Raw genomic sequence first — 16,796 nt, 5'->3', positions numbered from 1 at the left:
GCCAAGAAAGGGACATGAAGAAACAAGGCAGATTTTACTTGGGCTGGTAGGACCAAGTAGGCTATAGCAAGCATGGCTCTCATTATGCTTAAGTGAATTAGTCTGTTTCCTTTAAAAAAAGGAGGGGGGTAAAAAAGGAGAGATTAACAAGCCACCAAGGACCTGCTGTAAGACTTTGACACTTTTAGTGGCTTGTGACAAATGACTTGTGAGTATTAGCTCTCCTTCAGAATCAGAAAACAAATCTACCATTTGGATAAGGAATGCAAAAAAAAAAAAAAAGAAAAGAAGAAGGAAAAAAAATAGCAACAGCAACAAACTGTGCTACAAGGTCATGCTGACTAGGACTCATTACCAGCAGAACAAGAGAACTGAAGAACAGATAAGTTCTTTAACTGACATAAACTCTGAAATTGTTATTAGATGTCTAGAAGTCTCTCACATTTTTCATTCTTTTCTAGGTAAAGCATCTGTTACAGTCCTTCTGAAGGTATTCATGTGTTCAAATACTGCAACCATGGCAGATATTTCTACTTACTCTCAAGAGGTGTTTTGGGCCTGGGATCAACTTAGAGGCTCTCCTCTGGACTCATTCCAAGACCTAAATCTCTTTCTTGTGCTGGGGCAAAATATAAGTGTGCTCTTCAGTCAGGCCTCTACAGATTCTTTGGAAACTTCATCTTACGTGCTACATTAGTTGCATTGTCCTGCAATCTACCTTTGCATTGTCAGTAGATCTGTAAAAGGAGGTATTTTGCACATAGAACTTCTATAGCTTAGCACACAAAACACATCTGTAAATGAAGAGTTTATATATACATATATATACATATATATATATATATATATTCATAACTGGCTCTTTGGAAAGCAGAAACATTCTGAAACCTCCATGAAAAAATATTTAGTTGAAAACCCAACAGTAAAAGTACTAGAAAATGCCAGACTGCAATTGACTCAAACACAGAAACTAAGTTCCCTTCCCCATTATGGGTTTAATGAAAAGAGTCTGGTAACCTCATCTAGAACTTCTTGCATGAAGCACAAAGTAATAGAGAGAATTATTGTTTTTATCTACTGTTTTTTCTGCTAATCATTAGATACTTTTTGAGTCTGCACTGCTGTGTGAGCACATGTATGTACACCTCACATCTGTGACCCCATTTTAAAGATTTTGAACTGTGATTAAGGTTTGGAGGTCCCTGGATTAGAGACCTGACTCCACTTCCTCCAGTGACAATTTTTTATAGCATTATTGAACTTAATAGTTCAGATGGCACTAAAGTTCTTCAGGAATATAAGCACTGTGTTTTGGTTTTTTTAAAATTTCATTTTGGGTGAAAGAGTTATTATGAGTCAGTCTGTACTGAAAAGCTGTATCAGTCTTTATGATGTCCTTACTACAATTGGAAACAAAAAGGCTATGTCTTGCTGAACTTTATGGTCTACTGTGTACATGTATAAAACTAATGAAACCAAAAAAAGGAAGAGTTCTGTAGAAAAATTAATATAGATATTTTACAATAGTGTTTGTCTCTAAATACTCATCTTTGCAAAATGTTTCCTGTTTCATAAGCAGAATCAGCTGTAAGCAGAGTCCACAAATGCATGTGTGGCAGAACTAAAGGAATAAAGCAAGCATGGTGAATTTTGAGCAAATCTGGGTAATGCTTTGAGGAATTATTTGGTGTGTGGTCTGAGGCAAGAAGCCACAGAGAGGCGGAAGTTAATCTTATGTACTCCCCAGCTGCAGATATGTCTTTTTGAGAGCTGACTGCAGCAGGAGAAACTGAAGAAATGACCAAGAGACCAGATTAATTCCACATGAGCCAAGTGTCAGCCTCATTATAAGTGTTTTCACTAAAGTTGAAAAGACTTTAACTTGGATGGCTGTCATTTCAAAGCAAAATTGTGACATGTAAAAGTAATTGTAATAAATTAAACTGAAAGAATAATGTCTGTGACACTAAAGGGGAAGTATCAATAATTTAAAAGATGATAGAAAAAAAATAAAACGCAAACAAATAATTCTAGTAGATTAACTCCAGTACATTGACAGCATTTCGGGGAACTTAAGGAACTTCCAGAAATACTTAATACATTAATAAAATAAATATTAGGAGGATATCATGCTCAAATTTCTTTTACTGATAGGCCTGATCCTTGAGCTGAAACACCCTAATGTTCATACCTTCAAAGCAAAAGAAATTTTAACATTGCTTGTGATTATAATGTTCGTGCGGTGGAACAAGATCTAGAACTCAGTTTGACAGGACAGATCCAGTATGTGCCTCCACTCATGCTATTTGGTTAGGAGCTATATGGACATTAATTTTTGTTCTATGCTATGCAAAAAAATCTGTTGGGTAATCTTGACAGAATGCTTGCAAGAAGGGTTATAGAGCAATTTTTTTTTTAAACTTCTTTCCTGTTGACAGACAAAAATACCTTAGTCTGACAGAATTAAGAAGTAGCCTATAGGAAGACAAAACTGCCCTTACTATTCCTTATATCCAAACCTTTCAGTGAAGAGGATGATTACCCTCTGGGTGGGTTTTTTTTTCCTGGCACACATCACAGTGTTACTGGTGTGTTTCACAAATAATTGGCTTTCATAACACCCTTCCTCATACAGAAGTATTGCTAACCTCATTTTATAGGCAGCAAAGAGCCAAGGAGAAATTAGACTCAAATACTCTTAGAAATTTTTATGTACAGTGGATGACAAACATATAGGACCTATTATTTCCTAATACTTTACAGCATTTCTTACACTCAAAGACTGATTCATGTAGACTATCCTTGTGCCAAGTTGTCCAGTCTTGCATCCTCTCCCCTGAAGCAGATTCCTCCTCTGTGCTACCTGACAATCACCATGAGGACCGTGAGGAGCTCCAAAGATTCCCTCAGCTTCCTTTATTCCCTCAGTATCTTCACAGCACATGGTGAAGGACAATCATTCCCACAATCCTACATCACTACTCCAGCCCCTATCTGTTTCAGTCCAGTTTTGAGACAAAAATCCACCATGGTCATTAAGAATCTCTCTAATGTTCAAATACCCTGCAACCACTTCTATAAAGCAAGATGGTTGATCTTTTCTTTGCCAACCAAACTCAACTGAGTAGCTGCTCTGTGAGGTATATCATTCAGATAAAAAACATTTTATCATCCAAAGCCCTACAGCAAGGTATTTTACACACTACATTTACTGACAATAATCTTTCTGCCTTCCATAGAGTGTTCTTAAAATATTTTCAGTATGTCAGTGCATTCAGTCTTGTAGCTCCTTAATATAAAATAATCATCAGCTTTGAAGTAATCAGCAGTCACTATTTTTGACTGGTTTATGTCATGAGTAAAGGAAGTACCAAGTGATAACTAATACAGAGTTGCTATGTAGTTTAAATGCCATGGGATGTACAGGCTGGGTTCCAGTTGCCACTCCTCCAGATATTCAGACACAGGAAGCTGTGAATGAAATGGTCTGTTCCTAGCACCTGGAGCACAGATCTTTTTTTTTTTTTTTAGCCTTGTCACCTTTTCTCTGTCCTGCAGTATTTCCCATCATGTGCTGGCAATAGGAAACGTCACCATTTCCAGGGTGGATCAAATCACCAGTCTGCATGATTTCAGCATCTCCCTCCATCATTCTTGGCCTCAGACTAGGGCTGCTGAAAAAGGAAAATCCAAGAGAAGCAGCAAAACTGCTTACACTGATTCTAGTTTTAAGCCTCAGAAAGGGCATAACTTTTACCTCCCAGTACTTACCTAACTGAATCTTCTATTAGCTGCTTAAGTGGTATAAACAACTCATTGGACTAAGAAGTGAGTCATTCCTTATGTGTGCTCATGAGTGTTTGGAAGCAGAGGTCATGCTGCTTTATCAATAAAAGCTATCAGACATGACATTAAATGTGACCATTCATAAGAACTGTACTTGCTCGTGCTTTCATCAGCATCCTCACCTCTAAGAAGCTGCAACAGTCATAATTTCCTTCCATTTCTTACATGCTACTTGCTTTCTAAGGTATTTCTGCCAGAACTAGTGAAGCGAAAATTTAAAGAGCTTGCAATGGTCTGTATGTCAGAACGGCCAGTGAAACTAGGTTTGTGACAATTTTCTGCTCCAGTTTACACATGGTGGTGCCTTGACTCAGCCCTTCAGCCAAAGTATGAATTATTCACCCATCTACTTGTAAGGGTAACACCAAAACCACACATGTATCTTGTATGGCAGGTTATCTTTTCAGCATCAGAAGAGACAGAGTAACCAGGCCTAGACACCGAAGCAGGTTAACAGACAGCAACCCCAGCTTGGATGATGAGGTAGGCTCTAGACTCTTCTTCTTTTCATGTTACCATTAGTTTTGCAGTTACAGATCCTCAGTGAGCACAGAATTTCTGTGTTGCAGTTATTAGCACTAGTGTTTTGACAAGGGAAAGGTGTCCTGTCATCAGAATGTGAACCACATGCACCATCCTGCTTCCTCTGAGACAGGGCAGAGGGGCAGAGTCATGAGCCCAGGTTACAGTTCAGGGGAAGGTTTTCATTAGCTTGTCTCCAAGGGAAACGTGCCACAGGTACTAAGATAATTCATGTGGATAAGAGAGGTACTTCCAGATCAACTTCCAGATTGCCCTGTGCGGGATCAGAAGCTGGACACAATAGTTGTTGTGAGATCCTTCCAACTCAGGATATTATACAGTTCTATGGCTTTATGACATGGTTTATTAATTTGGTGTTTACATTCAGGAAAAAACATAGAGAAAAAGTAAGTCTCTGGGAAATAAATGAGAAAAAAACTTTGGTCTGTTAAAGTTGAAAGATTGCTTCAGAGAACATCAGAAGCTTTAGCATCCCCTAAAATGTAATAAAAAAATTGTGAAGACACTAAACCTGCAGTCCTGTAAAATGTTAATCATGTTAAATGCAGTCATCTCCTATTCCATTACAGAGCACACATTTTCCCTTGCTCATTGTAGCACCAAATTTGTAACTATGTAGCTGCTTCAAATCTTAATGATGACCTTTCAAAATATGAAATATTTGATAACACTAAACATACCAGCAACCAAACAAAACATCCTATTCCACCCTATTCTATTCTCCAAAAATCAAACCACTTGGAATTCTAGGGTACCTTGGTGTCCTTCAGGTATTTGTTTCTCTTAACAAATATAGTGCATAGTATTAGAATAGTGAAAAAATTAAGAAAACCAACCAAACAAAACCCCAACTCTTTTTTTTTCTTTAATACAGAATTTGCAGCTTTTTCAAATAGTTTATTGCTTTCAAGGGCCAATTCACCCACCCTTTTGCTTGCAAGTTGTCCATACTGAATTTGATATTAAGAATAAAGCAGGTTATTAATCCTCTTGAAGAGGATAAAATGTGGAAGAAAACCCTAGAGCAGGTACCGAATAGTACCTAATATCTACAGAATAGGATCAGAGAAGACACAATGAAATTGGGAGTGGAAAGTTCGTACTCTAACACACTTTTACACAAATTCAAAAGGTACCTTATTGTCTTCATAGCTTCAGTCTGTGAGCAAACAGATGTTACAACAAGATCAGACAACACAATTCAACATCACTGGCAGTTCACAGCTGCCAAAAGGGGTCAGCCATGCTCCCCCTCTCCCCACTTCTCTCCCACTCATGACATATGCTGCTCCTATTTCTTTCTTGTCATCCTTTCTAGTACTGATCTGGTACTTGTCACACGTCCCACCCACTTCCTCTAATGCGGGCACAATATCATTGATTTATACCCAGCCTCCACTTAGCACTGTGCCTTAATTCCAATTAAATAACATCCTGAACGATTCCAAAATGCTTCAGCATTCCCTCCCCAACTCCCACACATGCTGACTACAGCTGCACAGCTGTGTGTCAGGAACCTAAAAGAAAACTCACATTTCATTTATTTCTATGCAATGTTCGAACCTCTAGTATCAGTGGCAGAAGAAAGAAGAGCAATGAGACTCCTCACAATTCCCCCTCTGCAACCCCCTCATTTTCACTTCTGCTCCCCATGAAGGAAGATGAGTCAGGAACTGCAAAAACCAACTAAACTTACTGTCCTTCACATATGTTTTCCACCATGAAAGGAGCAGGCATCATATTGCTTTCCTAAATCTAGATTTATGAAAGATCTTTATTTTTATATAACATTCAAAATAATTCATTTTTCTACTATCTGTAACCTTTTATTCTCTTGCACAACACCAAAAATTAAGGAAGAGGGGAAAGAGAAAAGAAATAAAACTTTTTGTTGTAATTTTAACATTTCCTTTTTTCTTGAAAGTCAGCTTCAATGTGTGTGAAAATTCCTCTTTAACTGTAGAAGATATACACTACTGACAGATTATTTAGAGGTAAATGTGAAAGGGGACAGGCTAATAATTCTTTAGGCTAACTATAAAATAGGGGAATGCTTTACAGCTGACATTGTGAGTATATCAACCCAGTAATTGGATGCACGTGTTAGTAGCAGTAAAAAGGCACTGTCCAGTTGTCCACCTTACATGGGAATCTACTTTGAGCGTATTCTTTGATTTACTGTTGCAATTAGAACTGAATGTTCAAAGAAAGAACACAAGTGACCTAATTTAAAAACAGTGCCTTTAAAGCCACTATTTAGTATGAGACTTGGCTTACTCGTAACCATTTCTTTCCCCTGCAACTTCCATTTGTTGCACTGTACTCACAAAGCACCAAAATCAATTTTATCAATCTGCACAACTAATGAATTCAGTTTTAAAATCCATTCAGTGATTAAAGATTTAGCCACTTCCTCCTAACTCATACTCTTGAAGATTTTAATTCTCTTCATAAACACAGAGAGCTTTCCCAGGGTGACTTTTCAAAACTTCATGAAACACTGTTTCCTGTCTCCTTTTTACTATGTTGTCACCAACAGAGATGTTTTACAACAAATTGGCACAAGAAACAGAAGCAATTAGGGGAGCTAGGAAAGGATCCTTCTAGTTAACAGAACCAACGTTGCAAGCACCATTGACTACTTTTCCATGTTAAAGAATCTGAGCAATGGAAGGATGCAAGACAGCAAAATATCACATCAGAATAAATTGTCAAAGCAAAAGAAAGGAAATTTGTTTGACAGGTACACACAGTTAGACTGGTGGCACTAATACACCTACCAACTGAGAAACAAACATGTGCTAAGGTTAACTAAACCTGTCCTCCAGTTCTGATCTGGTAGATTGGTATCCACAGCCCAAAGCAAGCAAGGGTTACTTTTCCATGCAGCCTCATCAAGCTGACACTGGTTGGCAATGCTGATACACAAACTATTGGTGTTGTTCCAAGTGATGAAGAGGTGATTAGGTGATAAACCCCAGAATATTAGAATAAGGTAGTTCAGTGATGCATGCAATTGCAAGCAGTAGAAGCAAGTGTTTAAAATGAGCAAACTGAAATTTCAACTTTGTGCTACTTCAGGGAACAAGAGACTGTAAGAGCTTGATTCAGAAAGCTCTCCACAAAACAGGAAACATTGTTTTGTTATGGCATATCAATGTCAAGAAGGGAGCATATAAGAAATCCCAAGCTGACCACATAATTTCTCTGCTTTGTTGACACTATTCCTATCAGCCCAAATACTAAGCCTAAAAACGGAAAACAACATTATTTACATATACATTTTTTTCCTATTTAGAATCTCCCTTGTGCAATTATATTACTTTTTCAGAGGAAGAGTCAGCAATCCACACCACATGAGTTGTTGCTCTATGTTCATACAGGTACCTGTAATTTTTAACTTAAGACACTGGTTAACAAGATTTGCACATAGAAAGGTTTTTCTTTTTTTAAAATGAAAGGCTCTCTTCAATAAATGAATACTCCCCTACTGCAGGATCTGATCTGATTCTCATTTGAAGTGAAAAGGCCCCTATTCACACACAGTTCAAAGACATCTGAAAGTCATCTTAAAATGCCTTATTTCAAAACAGAGGATCTTATCCTATGAGTGAATGCATCCAAGATGTTTCAGAAGTGTAAGCACATTCTATAGTGCTCACTCAGCTAATGCCATCTTCAAGGGAAGTTTTGACCGAGCCACTACCTGTGAACCCTCCCATTAAAACAGAAGCATGGCATCTATAAACCTGTATGCCCCTTGTTTTCTTTCTTCTGGGATTTTAAGAACAAACTTCCAGTTGCTCCTAACTCTTTCAATTTTTTTTTTCGAAGTGGCTATAAGTTAGATTTATGAAGACAAAAAGACTTCTTACAACTGTGTATTTTGAAAAGATTTATGACAGGGCTACAGTATCAGCATGGAGGGTCCACAAGGCAGGAATGCAGTAACGGTAACAGGAGAGTGTCATGTAGACATTAAATAGTACAATTCTTTCCACATTCATAAATCCTAAGTGCCTATGGTTTTATACTGCTGGTTATAAATTATATAACTGAGTCCTACAGACAATTAAAAAAAAAAAAGAAAGAAAAAACTGAAAGTGAGAAATCATGACCTTAACAACATATACATTTCACAGTAAGGAACCTATGTTTCAAATTACTTCACTCATTATAATTTGCTATTTTAAGTATTTTGATTGATAAAGCCATAAAACAGAACTCTTTGGAGAGTAAATCAACAAAACATTAATCAGTCTTCAGAAAAGCAGTGAAAAGCTCTCACATTAATTTACAAACACGTACGATAAAGAGTCAATAATCCCAAACAGTTACTTTAAAAAATATACAGTAGCAAAAGAATGTATTTTACCAATTATTCTAATCTGCTTGGAGCTTCATAACTGATGTTAAGGTACCTATGGCACTTTATTTTTTTCCTGCACCTGAGGTATGATGAAAAAAATGAGTATCAAACGAAGTTTACTCCAGCAAAACACATTTGATGCTATTTTTCTGCATATAGCCCAATCTATAATACAAATCTCTATTTATATATCATGTATATATGCGCACAATTAAAATCCTCATTAGTAATGTTCAGCATTTCTAGTAGTTAAGAGTGGTTGTTTACAATCTTTTGGGCTAAAGAATGAGGCTCAAAACTTTCTTGCTCTCACTCACTATGTTGTTAAGCTTATCCCACACTAACTAAAGCAAAACCAAAGTCTATCAGGGACTTCGAGAGTCCCTAGTGCTTTGTAAAAAAGATAATTGAATAGTCAGAAGAAAAGCCCGTAATAGGTTAGCTTGTGGGAAGTACCTAATTATTTCTTGCTAGCTCCTCTGACATACACTTTTATTCTGCAATGGAGTGCCTTTGCTTGAATTAGTCCCCTTAGGTTGGTCAGAACGCAAATTAATAGAATATCTGCTGGTGCAAGCCCTTTTGGCTTTGCTCGAACTAAATCCGCTTATACAGTTGAGGATGCAAACCCTTCCTGTCCACCTCGTTGGAGCAGAGGTGACACCAGGCAGTGGCTGTGCCGCCATCTACTGTAGGTTTTGAACAGCACTGCTTGGTCCAAAGCCCGCAGTAATCCCTCCAGCAATTCTTCCCACTCATCCTCAGGCTCAGTGACACAGACTGCACTCCCTAAACACGTACCTAAGCAAGGGCCTGATCCTGCAGTCTTTGCTCAGGTAGAACTCCCTCCACAGACTGCAGGTTAACTGCTACTAACGAAGTATTGTGTATTTTGTTATTGTTCTTCAACTAATAAGGTCTGTCCTGCAAATTTGAAGTTTGTGTGCTTTACAGTACTGTGAACATTTGCCTTAGAAGTCAGCTGAAAAGTGTGTAGCACTGAGACGTACGTTCAAGTTTTCTTGAACCAGTTTATCATATATCATGTAGCTTTAATGCATGCCATCCATTAATCCCAGAGTTTCTCTATCTTAATCAAAAGAACTGTCTGTGTGAGAGCAAAATCAGAATCTGCACACACACACAGTTCCCTTCCAATTTTAATATATGGCATAAACTTCTCTTGGTGATCCCATAGCTCAAGCAATAGTGAAAGCTTTTGTAATTGCTCTTTGGAGGATTTTTGGATTTGTTTTTCCCCCAGCTAGTATATAAGCCTCCAGAAAACACTACAGCTGTCTTTATTTGTGCTTGCAAATGACTCTGTCAAGAACATGGGCAAGGGACTTCACAGCTGTGATGCTGCAGGACAAGGCAGTAGTTGTATTTTGAGGACCAACTTCCAGATGTAAGGAACAATAAAATAAAGAGTCCTGCATCTATCTAGTGACAGACACCCTCCAGTCATGCCAAGTGCTGCAAGTTCCACCAGTGTTCTGATACAACCGTCAGGAGACACCTGGTAGTCTACAGGTAGAAAAAGGATGATGGAATAGTTCCAAGCAATCAAGCTGAAATACAGCTGCCAGAGTAAACTTTAATTTAGTGCACTCTACACAATATTTATAGAGCAAATCTATGAATGTTGCTTGAGCCATTTAATGGCTGGAGACTAAATTCTGTTTTCTGATGTTTATTCTGCCTTTCTTCAACTGTTCTTTTTACTTGACAGTGCTTAATTGGCAGTGAGCCATGAAAGCTGTTGTCTAATCACACAACATATCACAATCTTACAGACCTACTGATAAGGCTTTACTGCAGCATAAATGGATTTTAAACATTAGCATATGGGAAAATTAGCCACCAAATTAGAATATTTCAGTCTTGTGCACCAATAGTCACATATTTGTTTAGGAAAACACGGTTTCGGAAAGAGAAACTAATTTTAGAGATTAAATAGCCTGTAATTTAAACAGACTACGATTTAGTGGCCTGTCTGGCTAACTCCATGCATGGCAGAAATCTATTCACATGTAATTGCTTATTTCAGACCATATGAAAGATACAGTATCTTTGCATGGAATCAGTCCAGCTGGGGAGAATAGCAGTATTACGACAGCACTGCTGCATGTGATGCTATGAAAAACATAGATTTAGTGAATTCACTTACAACATGTTGCTACACAAACAGCCTTGAATAAAGGCACAAAAAATATATTTTTAAATGGTCTCAGACTGTTTTTACAGAAAACAAAATTTCACACTGCATATTACAATGACTATTAATCAACAACACAGAACTCTGACTTCTGTCAACTGGATGGTAATTGTTTTGTACTGGAGGATGTGCACTAGGTCTGCCTTTGTGATGTAAATGCAGTAGGGAAGCTACAGGTTTTAAGATGACAGCAGTCCTTTCTTCACTGCACATCATTTTCAGTGATAGGATACAATTATGTATAAAAAAGGCATTGTTTTGCTTTTATATGAAACAAATGACATTCTCCTCTCTTTCAGCAGACACTCTGCAGATGTGAGAATAACCATGACATCACTGAGAAGGCCAACTCTTTTTCTGTTGCACTGACTGGAAAACCAGGACACAACATGCACAACCCCTCCCATAGTTGCAGGGGGTTGTTCTTGCATGTAGCCTGAAAAGGTACAAGGATGTCTGTGTGCATTTCAGTGTACTCTACCTCTTCTTGGCAAGATTTTGCAAAAGTTCAAGCATGTGAACAAGATTACCCACTGAGCAACTCTGCTGGCTAAGTGGGACTGCCCAGATGCGTAGTTTCTTCCCTGAGTACAGTGCTGTCAGAGTGGGCACCTTACCCTTTTTGGCAGCAGTGTTCTACATAGAATGGTTTGGTGGTCTCAGAGATGCACGCAAAGCTTTCAGAATCCCATCTTATGGGTGCCATTCTCCTCCAAATCCAAAGGTAATCTAAGAAACGTAGTTCTAGGATCTCATTCCACACAAATTCATCAAAGTTAAGCCTCCCTCACAGCTCTGTTTTTAAAGAATTTGCTGTTCTATGAAATACAGAAAGGGAGGTGGTAAGATTCAGCTGCTTTGACATCTAAAGCATTTACAAACATTAGAGTGCATGATAAACCATGAAGTTGCAAGGTGGAGCAAGTGAAGCAGCAACATATGATACTCCAGCCCCTTTCTCACTGTTTGTAAGGTTATATTATGAGTATTTACTAGAAATACAGCTGAATTAACAGCAATATCTATCATGGCAACCTGCTGAAATACTCCATATTTTATACATTACCCAACAAGGGATCTGCTTAATTCACTTTCAGTTGTTTTAATTTAACAGCAGATTTATTCCAGGTTTATCTGAATTTATGTAAAACAACACAAGAACCAAAATGTGGTTCTTTACCACAAAGGAAAGTCTGAGATTTCCTCGAGTTGCATAACAGAGCTTACTTTCTCAGCATGTTTCTATAGTGAGACATAGTCACTTAAGATTTTCAAGAGAAAGCAATATATTGTGGTTTAGTACAGTTCAATTTGAGATTGCACAGGCAGAAAAACCAAGTAAAGGTTACATTTCTAGCACTAACAGCCAAAAATACATTACCAGAAGCATGCTATTACTAAGCGTCTAATTAGTTCTAGAGAAAAGTTCGAAACTTCAGCTGTGGAGACTGCCATATGACTTTTGCTCTGAAATAATTTATTTAAAAAAAAAAAAAAGACGAAAGAAAGAGGGACAAGGACAATGAAACGCGTGTGAGGTCTGTGGGAAGGCAGCCCCAGATGTTTACAATGGAGCGAGTAGCGGTATAGCGTCGCTGCAGCCCGGCACCGGCGGGGCGCAGCACGGCACCGCCTCCGCCACACCGCGGGCGGCAGCGCGGCCGCGCACCGGCTCCCAGCGCCGCCGGGCACCCCTTCTGCGGAGAGCGCACCCGGGCAAGACCTCGGCCCTCAGGAATAAACACCCCTGCTCCAGGAGCGGGGAGCAGGGAGCGCGGAGCGGGCGGCTCGGGGACAGAAGCGCGCACGGGCAATCGATTAATTGTTCCAATGCAGCGCTCTCGTCAAGGCACTCTAATGACAAGAGATAATGATTTTCAGATTCAGGAGACAATGTCCCCCCACACACTCCGCGCCACTTCCTTGCAAATCTTTCTAATTTGCTCTTCTGCTAGGCGAAGAAACAAACGGTGCTCGGCAAGGCCATTTGCAAAACAAATGTAACCGGAGAGATTCGCAGATGCGGGCTGGCGGGCAGCGGCGTCCCAGAGGAGCCGAGCTGAGCCCACCCGACCCTGCCCTGCGCCCCCTCCCCTCCGCGGCGCCACCTCTCCCTTCCCTTCCCTCCCCGGCCGGGGGCTCGGGCGCTCGGGACCGGGGCAGCCGCGCCCGGGGGCGCAGCGGCCGCTGCTCGGCGGAGCGACGGCAGAGCCGTACTTACTGAAGGGGCAATTCTCCTTCTTGGTGCCGCTGACCTTGCCGTTCTTCTCGATCTTGAGAAAGTACTTGTTGTAAGAGTAGAGCTTCCTCTTGCGCACGTCTCCTTGGAGGTGATTGTAGCTCCGCACGTGTCTCCCCGCACTGGAAGGAGAGGAGAAGGACGAGGGGAAGGAGGAGGATGATGAAGAAGAGGAGTTGGTGGCCTCCGGGGACAGCATGTCCTGGCCGAGGTCATGGCAGGTGACAGGCACAGAAGACACCAAGAAGACCAGCAGCAAGCAGCAACAAGGCAGGTGGGAAAAGGCTGAGGCACCATTTGTCAGTATCCATTTGCACATTGTACTGAAACTCTGGGCGCTGGAAAATGTCTTATCAAATGAAACATACTGGAAGGGTAAAACCTGGTAAAAGGCAAGTGGAGAGACGGTGGTTGCTGCTTCTGGTTAGATTCCTCTGAGCTCTGATCTGGCCTGAAGTAAGTGCACCAACATCCATAACTCAGGGGACAAATCGCCTCAGAAGTTGCTGCCTTTTAATCCTTCGAGTCCTCCCTCAGAAAAAAAGAGCTGCTGGTTGTTGGTTTGTTTTGGTTTTTTTTTAGGTGGGGGGGTTGCTGTGGTTAATCCTCTTTCCTTTTTCCCTTCCCCACCCCCCCACATGCATACACACTCCCCAACCTGGTTTGAGACTTTCCAGTAGTTATTTTGTTCTCTTCCTCACTCCTTTCTTCACCATCTTAGATGCAGAAAGGTCTGAAAAATAGATGACAGCAAAGTCAATGACAACAACAAAAATAACAACTAAGATAAATAATAACCAGCAGATAGGGGTGCTGGAGTGAATTTTTCACACATACACCTTTACACGCACACGCACTCACACTTTGTGGCTTTGCACCTTCTTCTGATCCCCACCCTCTTGCCTTTTTGCAAATCCCAAACCAGTTGCACAACTCGTCCTTTTCTCACTGACAACCCCAGAGGAGGAAGTTTCTTTGTTTTGCTTTGAATTCTCCAGAACAGTATTAAAAAAAAAATCCCGAGAGAAAGAGAGAGGGAGAAATCCCAACTTGTCCCCCCGCCCTTCCTTTCCGTTCCTTTCCCTCCCCCTTTGGTTGTAAACAGGTTGGAAGCTGTAGCCTAAATGTCAGCGATTACAAGTCAGAGGTGGGATGTGCCTCTGGTGGTCAGCCCTTATTTGCAGGGGGTCAGGCAGCGGTGGGACATCTGAAACCTTTTTGCAGCTGGAGCGAGCGGTGCCTGCTGCGGAGGCAGCCCCGGGAGCTGCCCTCGCTTCCTCCCGGGCTGCGGCGGCCGTGGCAGCCGCCGCCTTCGGCTCGCTGCTAATTGCTCCTAAGGCGTCCTTCTCGGAGCGCCGGCCACCAGCATGGCTTAGAGACTCATGCTTTACTAATTTCCCTGTCTTCCAAGTTGAACCAATCCCCTCCAGGGCGGCTTCCCTCCCCCTTCACTCTTCCCCCACTCTCCCTCCCTCCCCCCAAAAAAGCCCCCCAACCAACTAACCTTCTCCCCTAAACCTCCCCCCCGCAAACTAACAAAAACCAATCCCCCAAAACCCCAACTTATTTTCTAGCAGAGGGTTTTATTTTATTTTTTTTGGCAGAGAAGTGATTGAGAAAGCCACCTGGAGCTTGTTGCCTGCTAGATCTCCCCCTCCCCCCCCCGCTGGAGGAGGGGTTGGGTGGAGAGGTTGGAAAGGAGTATATACTACAGGCAGACCCTGGAACAGCAGATTATATGCTGGTCAGAGAGAGTAAAAAGGGAAGAGACATAATTAGCTCCTTTTCCTTCTTCTCTGCCAGCTTCCATGGAGGTCTTTCTCCCTCCTTCAATGAATCACTGATTTCTCGCTTCCGTTGCTGAAATAAAAAGTTCACACTTTAGCCTGCTCTTCCTTTTAAGCCTCTCAAGATTTATTGTGTCTCTTTCCCCACCCTCACTCTCCTTGTCTCAAAAGAAATCAGGGCCCTAAATGACCATTTTCTAATTGCTAACATGAGTCGTTTACTGAATCACGCATCTGACTTCAGAGCAAAAGGGATTTTATTGGCATTGCAAAGGTTTCCCCATAAAATCTGCCTGAATATTTTGCTGTCTTTTTAATTTTTTTTTAAACTAATGCAGTTTCCCTTGCCAGAAACGAACAATTTTTCCATTTTCAAGGCTATTTTAAGCAATTTTTCAAGCTATTATTTTCCTGGAGGGGCATATGTTGTTGCTTTTTCCTATGATTGCATCTCTTCTAGTGGATGTATCATTTCACATACTGAATGTTATGACAGATTCATATTTCTAGCCCATCACTGACCTGTCAACTTTCCCAGTAATTAACAAACATGTTCCATATGACGTATTATCTTTTAACACCAGAATAAAGCATCAGGAACTGACAGGATATGGCCAGCGTGCAATATATTATATTTAAATCAGTGTTCAGCATTGTTAAATACCTGTTTTGGAACACAAGTGGATGGATCATTTGCTAAGAGAATGGAGAATCAGAGAAATAGGCACAGAAACACAGTGAGTAGCTCAATAAGAAAACCCAAAACTTCTTTGAAATAGAGGCCGTTAAATAATTCAGATCAGTGGAATTTCATGGAAAACCTCCTATGCTATTCCATTTGGCATTTGGAGTAAATTTTAGTTTAAACAACAGAAAATGCAGGAAAGAACAAACCGTTCTAAAATTAGACAGATTCATTAGATTAGGATGTTAAATATATTGTTAACTTCACAACAGAAATTTGAAATTATTTTGTCCAATTATGGTGTTTATTCTGGAGAGAGTTGGTTCCTAAATTTATGTGTTCAGCTGCTGGGGGTGACATTTAAACAGCCTTAGAAATGAAACCATTAACTGTTAGAATCAATATGTTTTACAATGTTGTTTATGGTACTTCAGAGTATTTATTCTGCATGTATTTGCACTGAGTGCAAGGCATTTCAGAAATCTTTTTTTTTGCAAATCTGATTTAGGCTTTCCTTTTGCCAAAGGCTTTTCCTTTTGGTAATTAATTAAAAAAAAATAGAGAAACAAAACAAAATGTAAAGCAAACCCCTCCTTTCTGTGAATGCCTGACAGCTTACATGTGTGTCTAAAAAGCTTATGTCAATGTTTGAGTTCTGCCTGGATACAACATGTTATTTCTAAAATTGAAGTTACTTTGATTCCAACAGCTTAAATTGTAAACAATTTCTATAATATCTTAAAATTTTAGGTTTGAAGACATCTTTTTTTTTTGTTTTTCTTTTTTCCCTGTCACATGCTGGAAAATAAAGTGAATTGGCATTTTAGGATCTCTGGTGGGAGTTAAAAATAGTTTGGGGGTTAAACAGGTATAATTAACCCTGAAAAAATAGGTACTGTCTTGAATTTACTCAAGAAGTGTTCTGCTTAAACGTGATTATGTATATATTGGTTGTAAGATTTTGTGCTTGAGAGCAGAAAGTTCAACATGTGCAGAATTTCATATAAAATCTGCTTCTGCCAGCTGCAGTATTCAGGGCAGTACTTGAAACTACTGCAATGCATAGAGTCCTTTTTTATCCTGTGTGATGACAAGGGGGGCATTTACAA

General features: G+C 40.0%; 1 protein-coding gene across 2 annotated transcripts in view; it reads right to left on the bottom strand.

The window, feature by feature from the left end:
• FGF10 (fibroblast growth factor 10) overlaps positions 1-14,598 on the bottom strand; it is a 61,827-nt gene extending 47,229 nt beyond the window's left edge. Inside the window, exons 1-2 of one of the 2 annotated variants that reach the window (XM_010395243.3) lie at positions 14,430-14,598; positions 13,198-13,948 (exon numbers count right to left, since the gene is read on the bottom strand). In XM_010395243.3, coding sequence (XP_010393545.1) covers positions 13,198-13,534 — 337 coding nt within the window. In that variant the 5' untranslated portion in view covers positions 13,535-13,948; positions 14,430-14,598. Of the gene's footprint in view, positions 1-13,197; positions 13,949-14,076; positions 14,300-14,429 lie in introns of those variants that run through there. The other variant, XM_010395242.4, reaches the window with a different exon arrangement.
• Positions 14,599-16,796: the final 2,198 nt, after the last annotated feature.

Source organism: Corvus cornix, chromosome Z, assembly GCF_000738735.6.
Source record: "Corvus cornix cornix isolate S_Up_H32 chromosome Z, ASM73873v5, whole genome shotgun sequence".
Lineage (NCBI taxonomy): Eukaryota > Metazoa > Chordata > Aves > Passeriformes > Corvidae > Corvus > Corvus cornix.
Note: the sequence above shows the minus strand (reverse complement) of the source record. Positions and strands in the feature narration are given on the sequence as shown.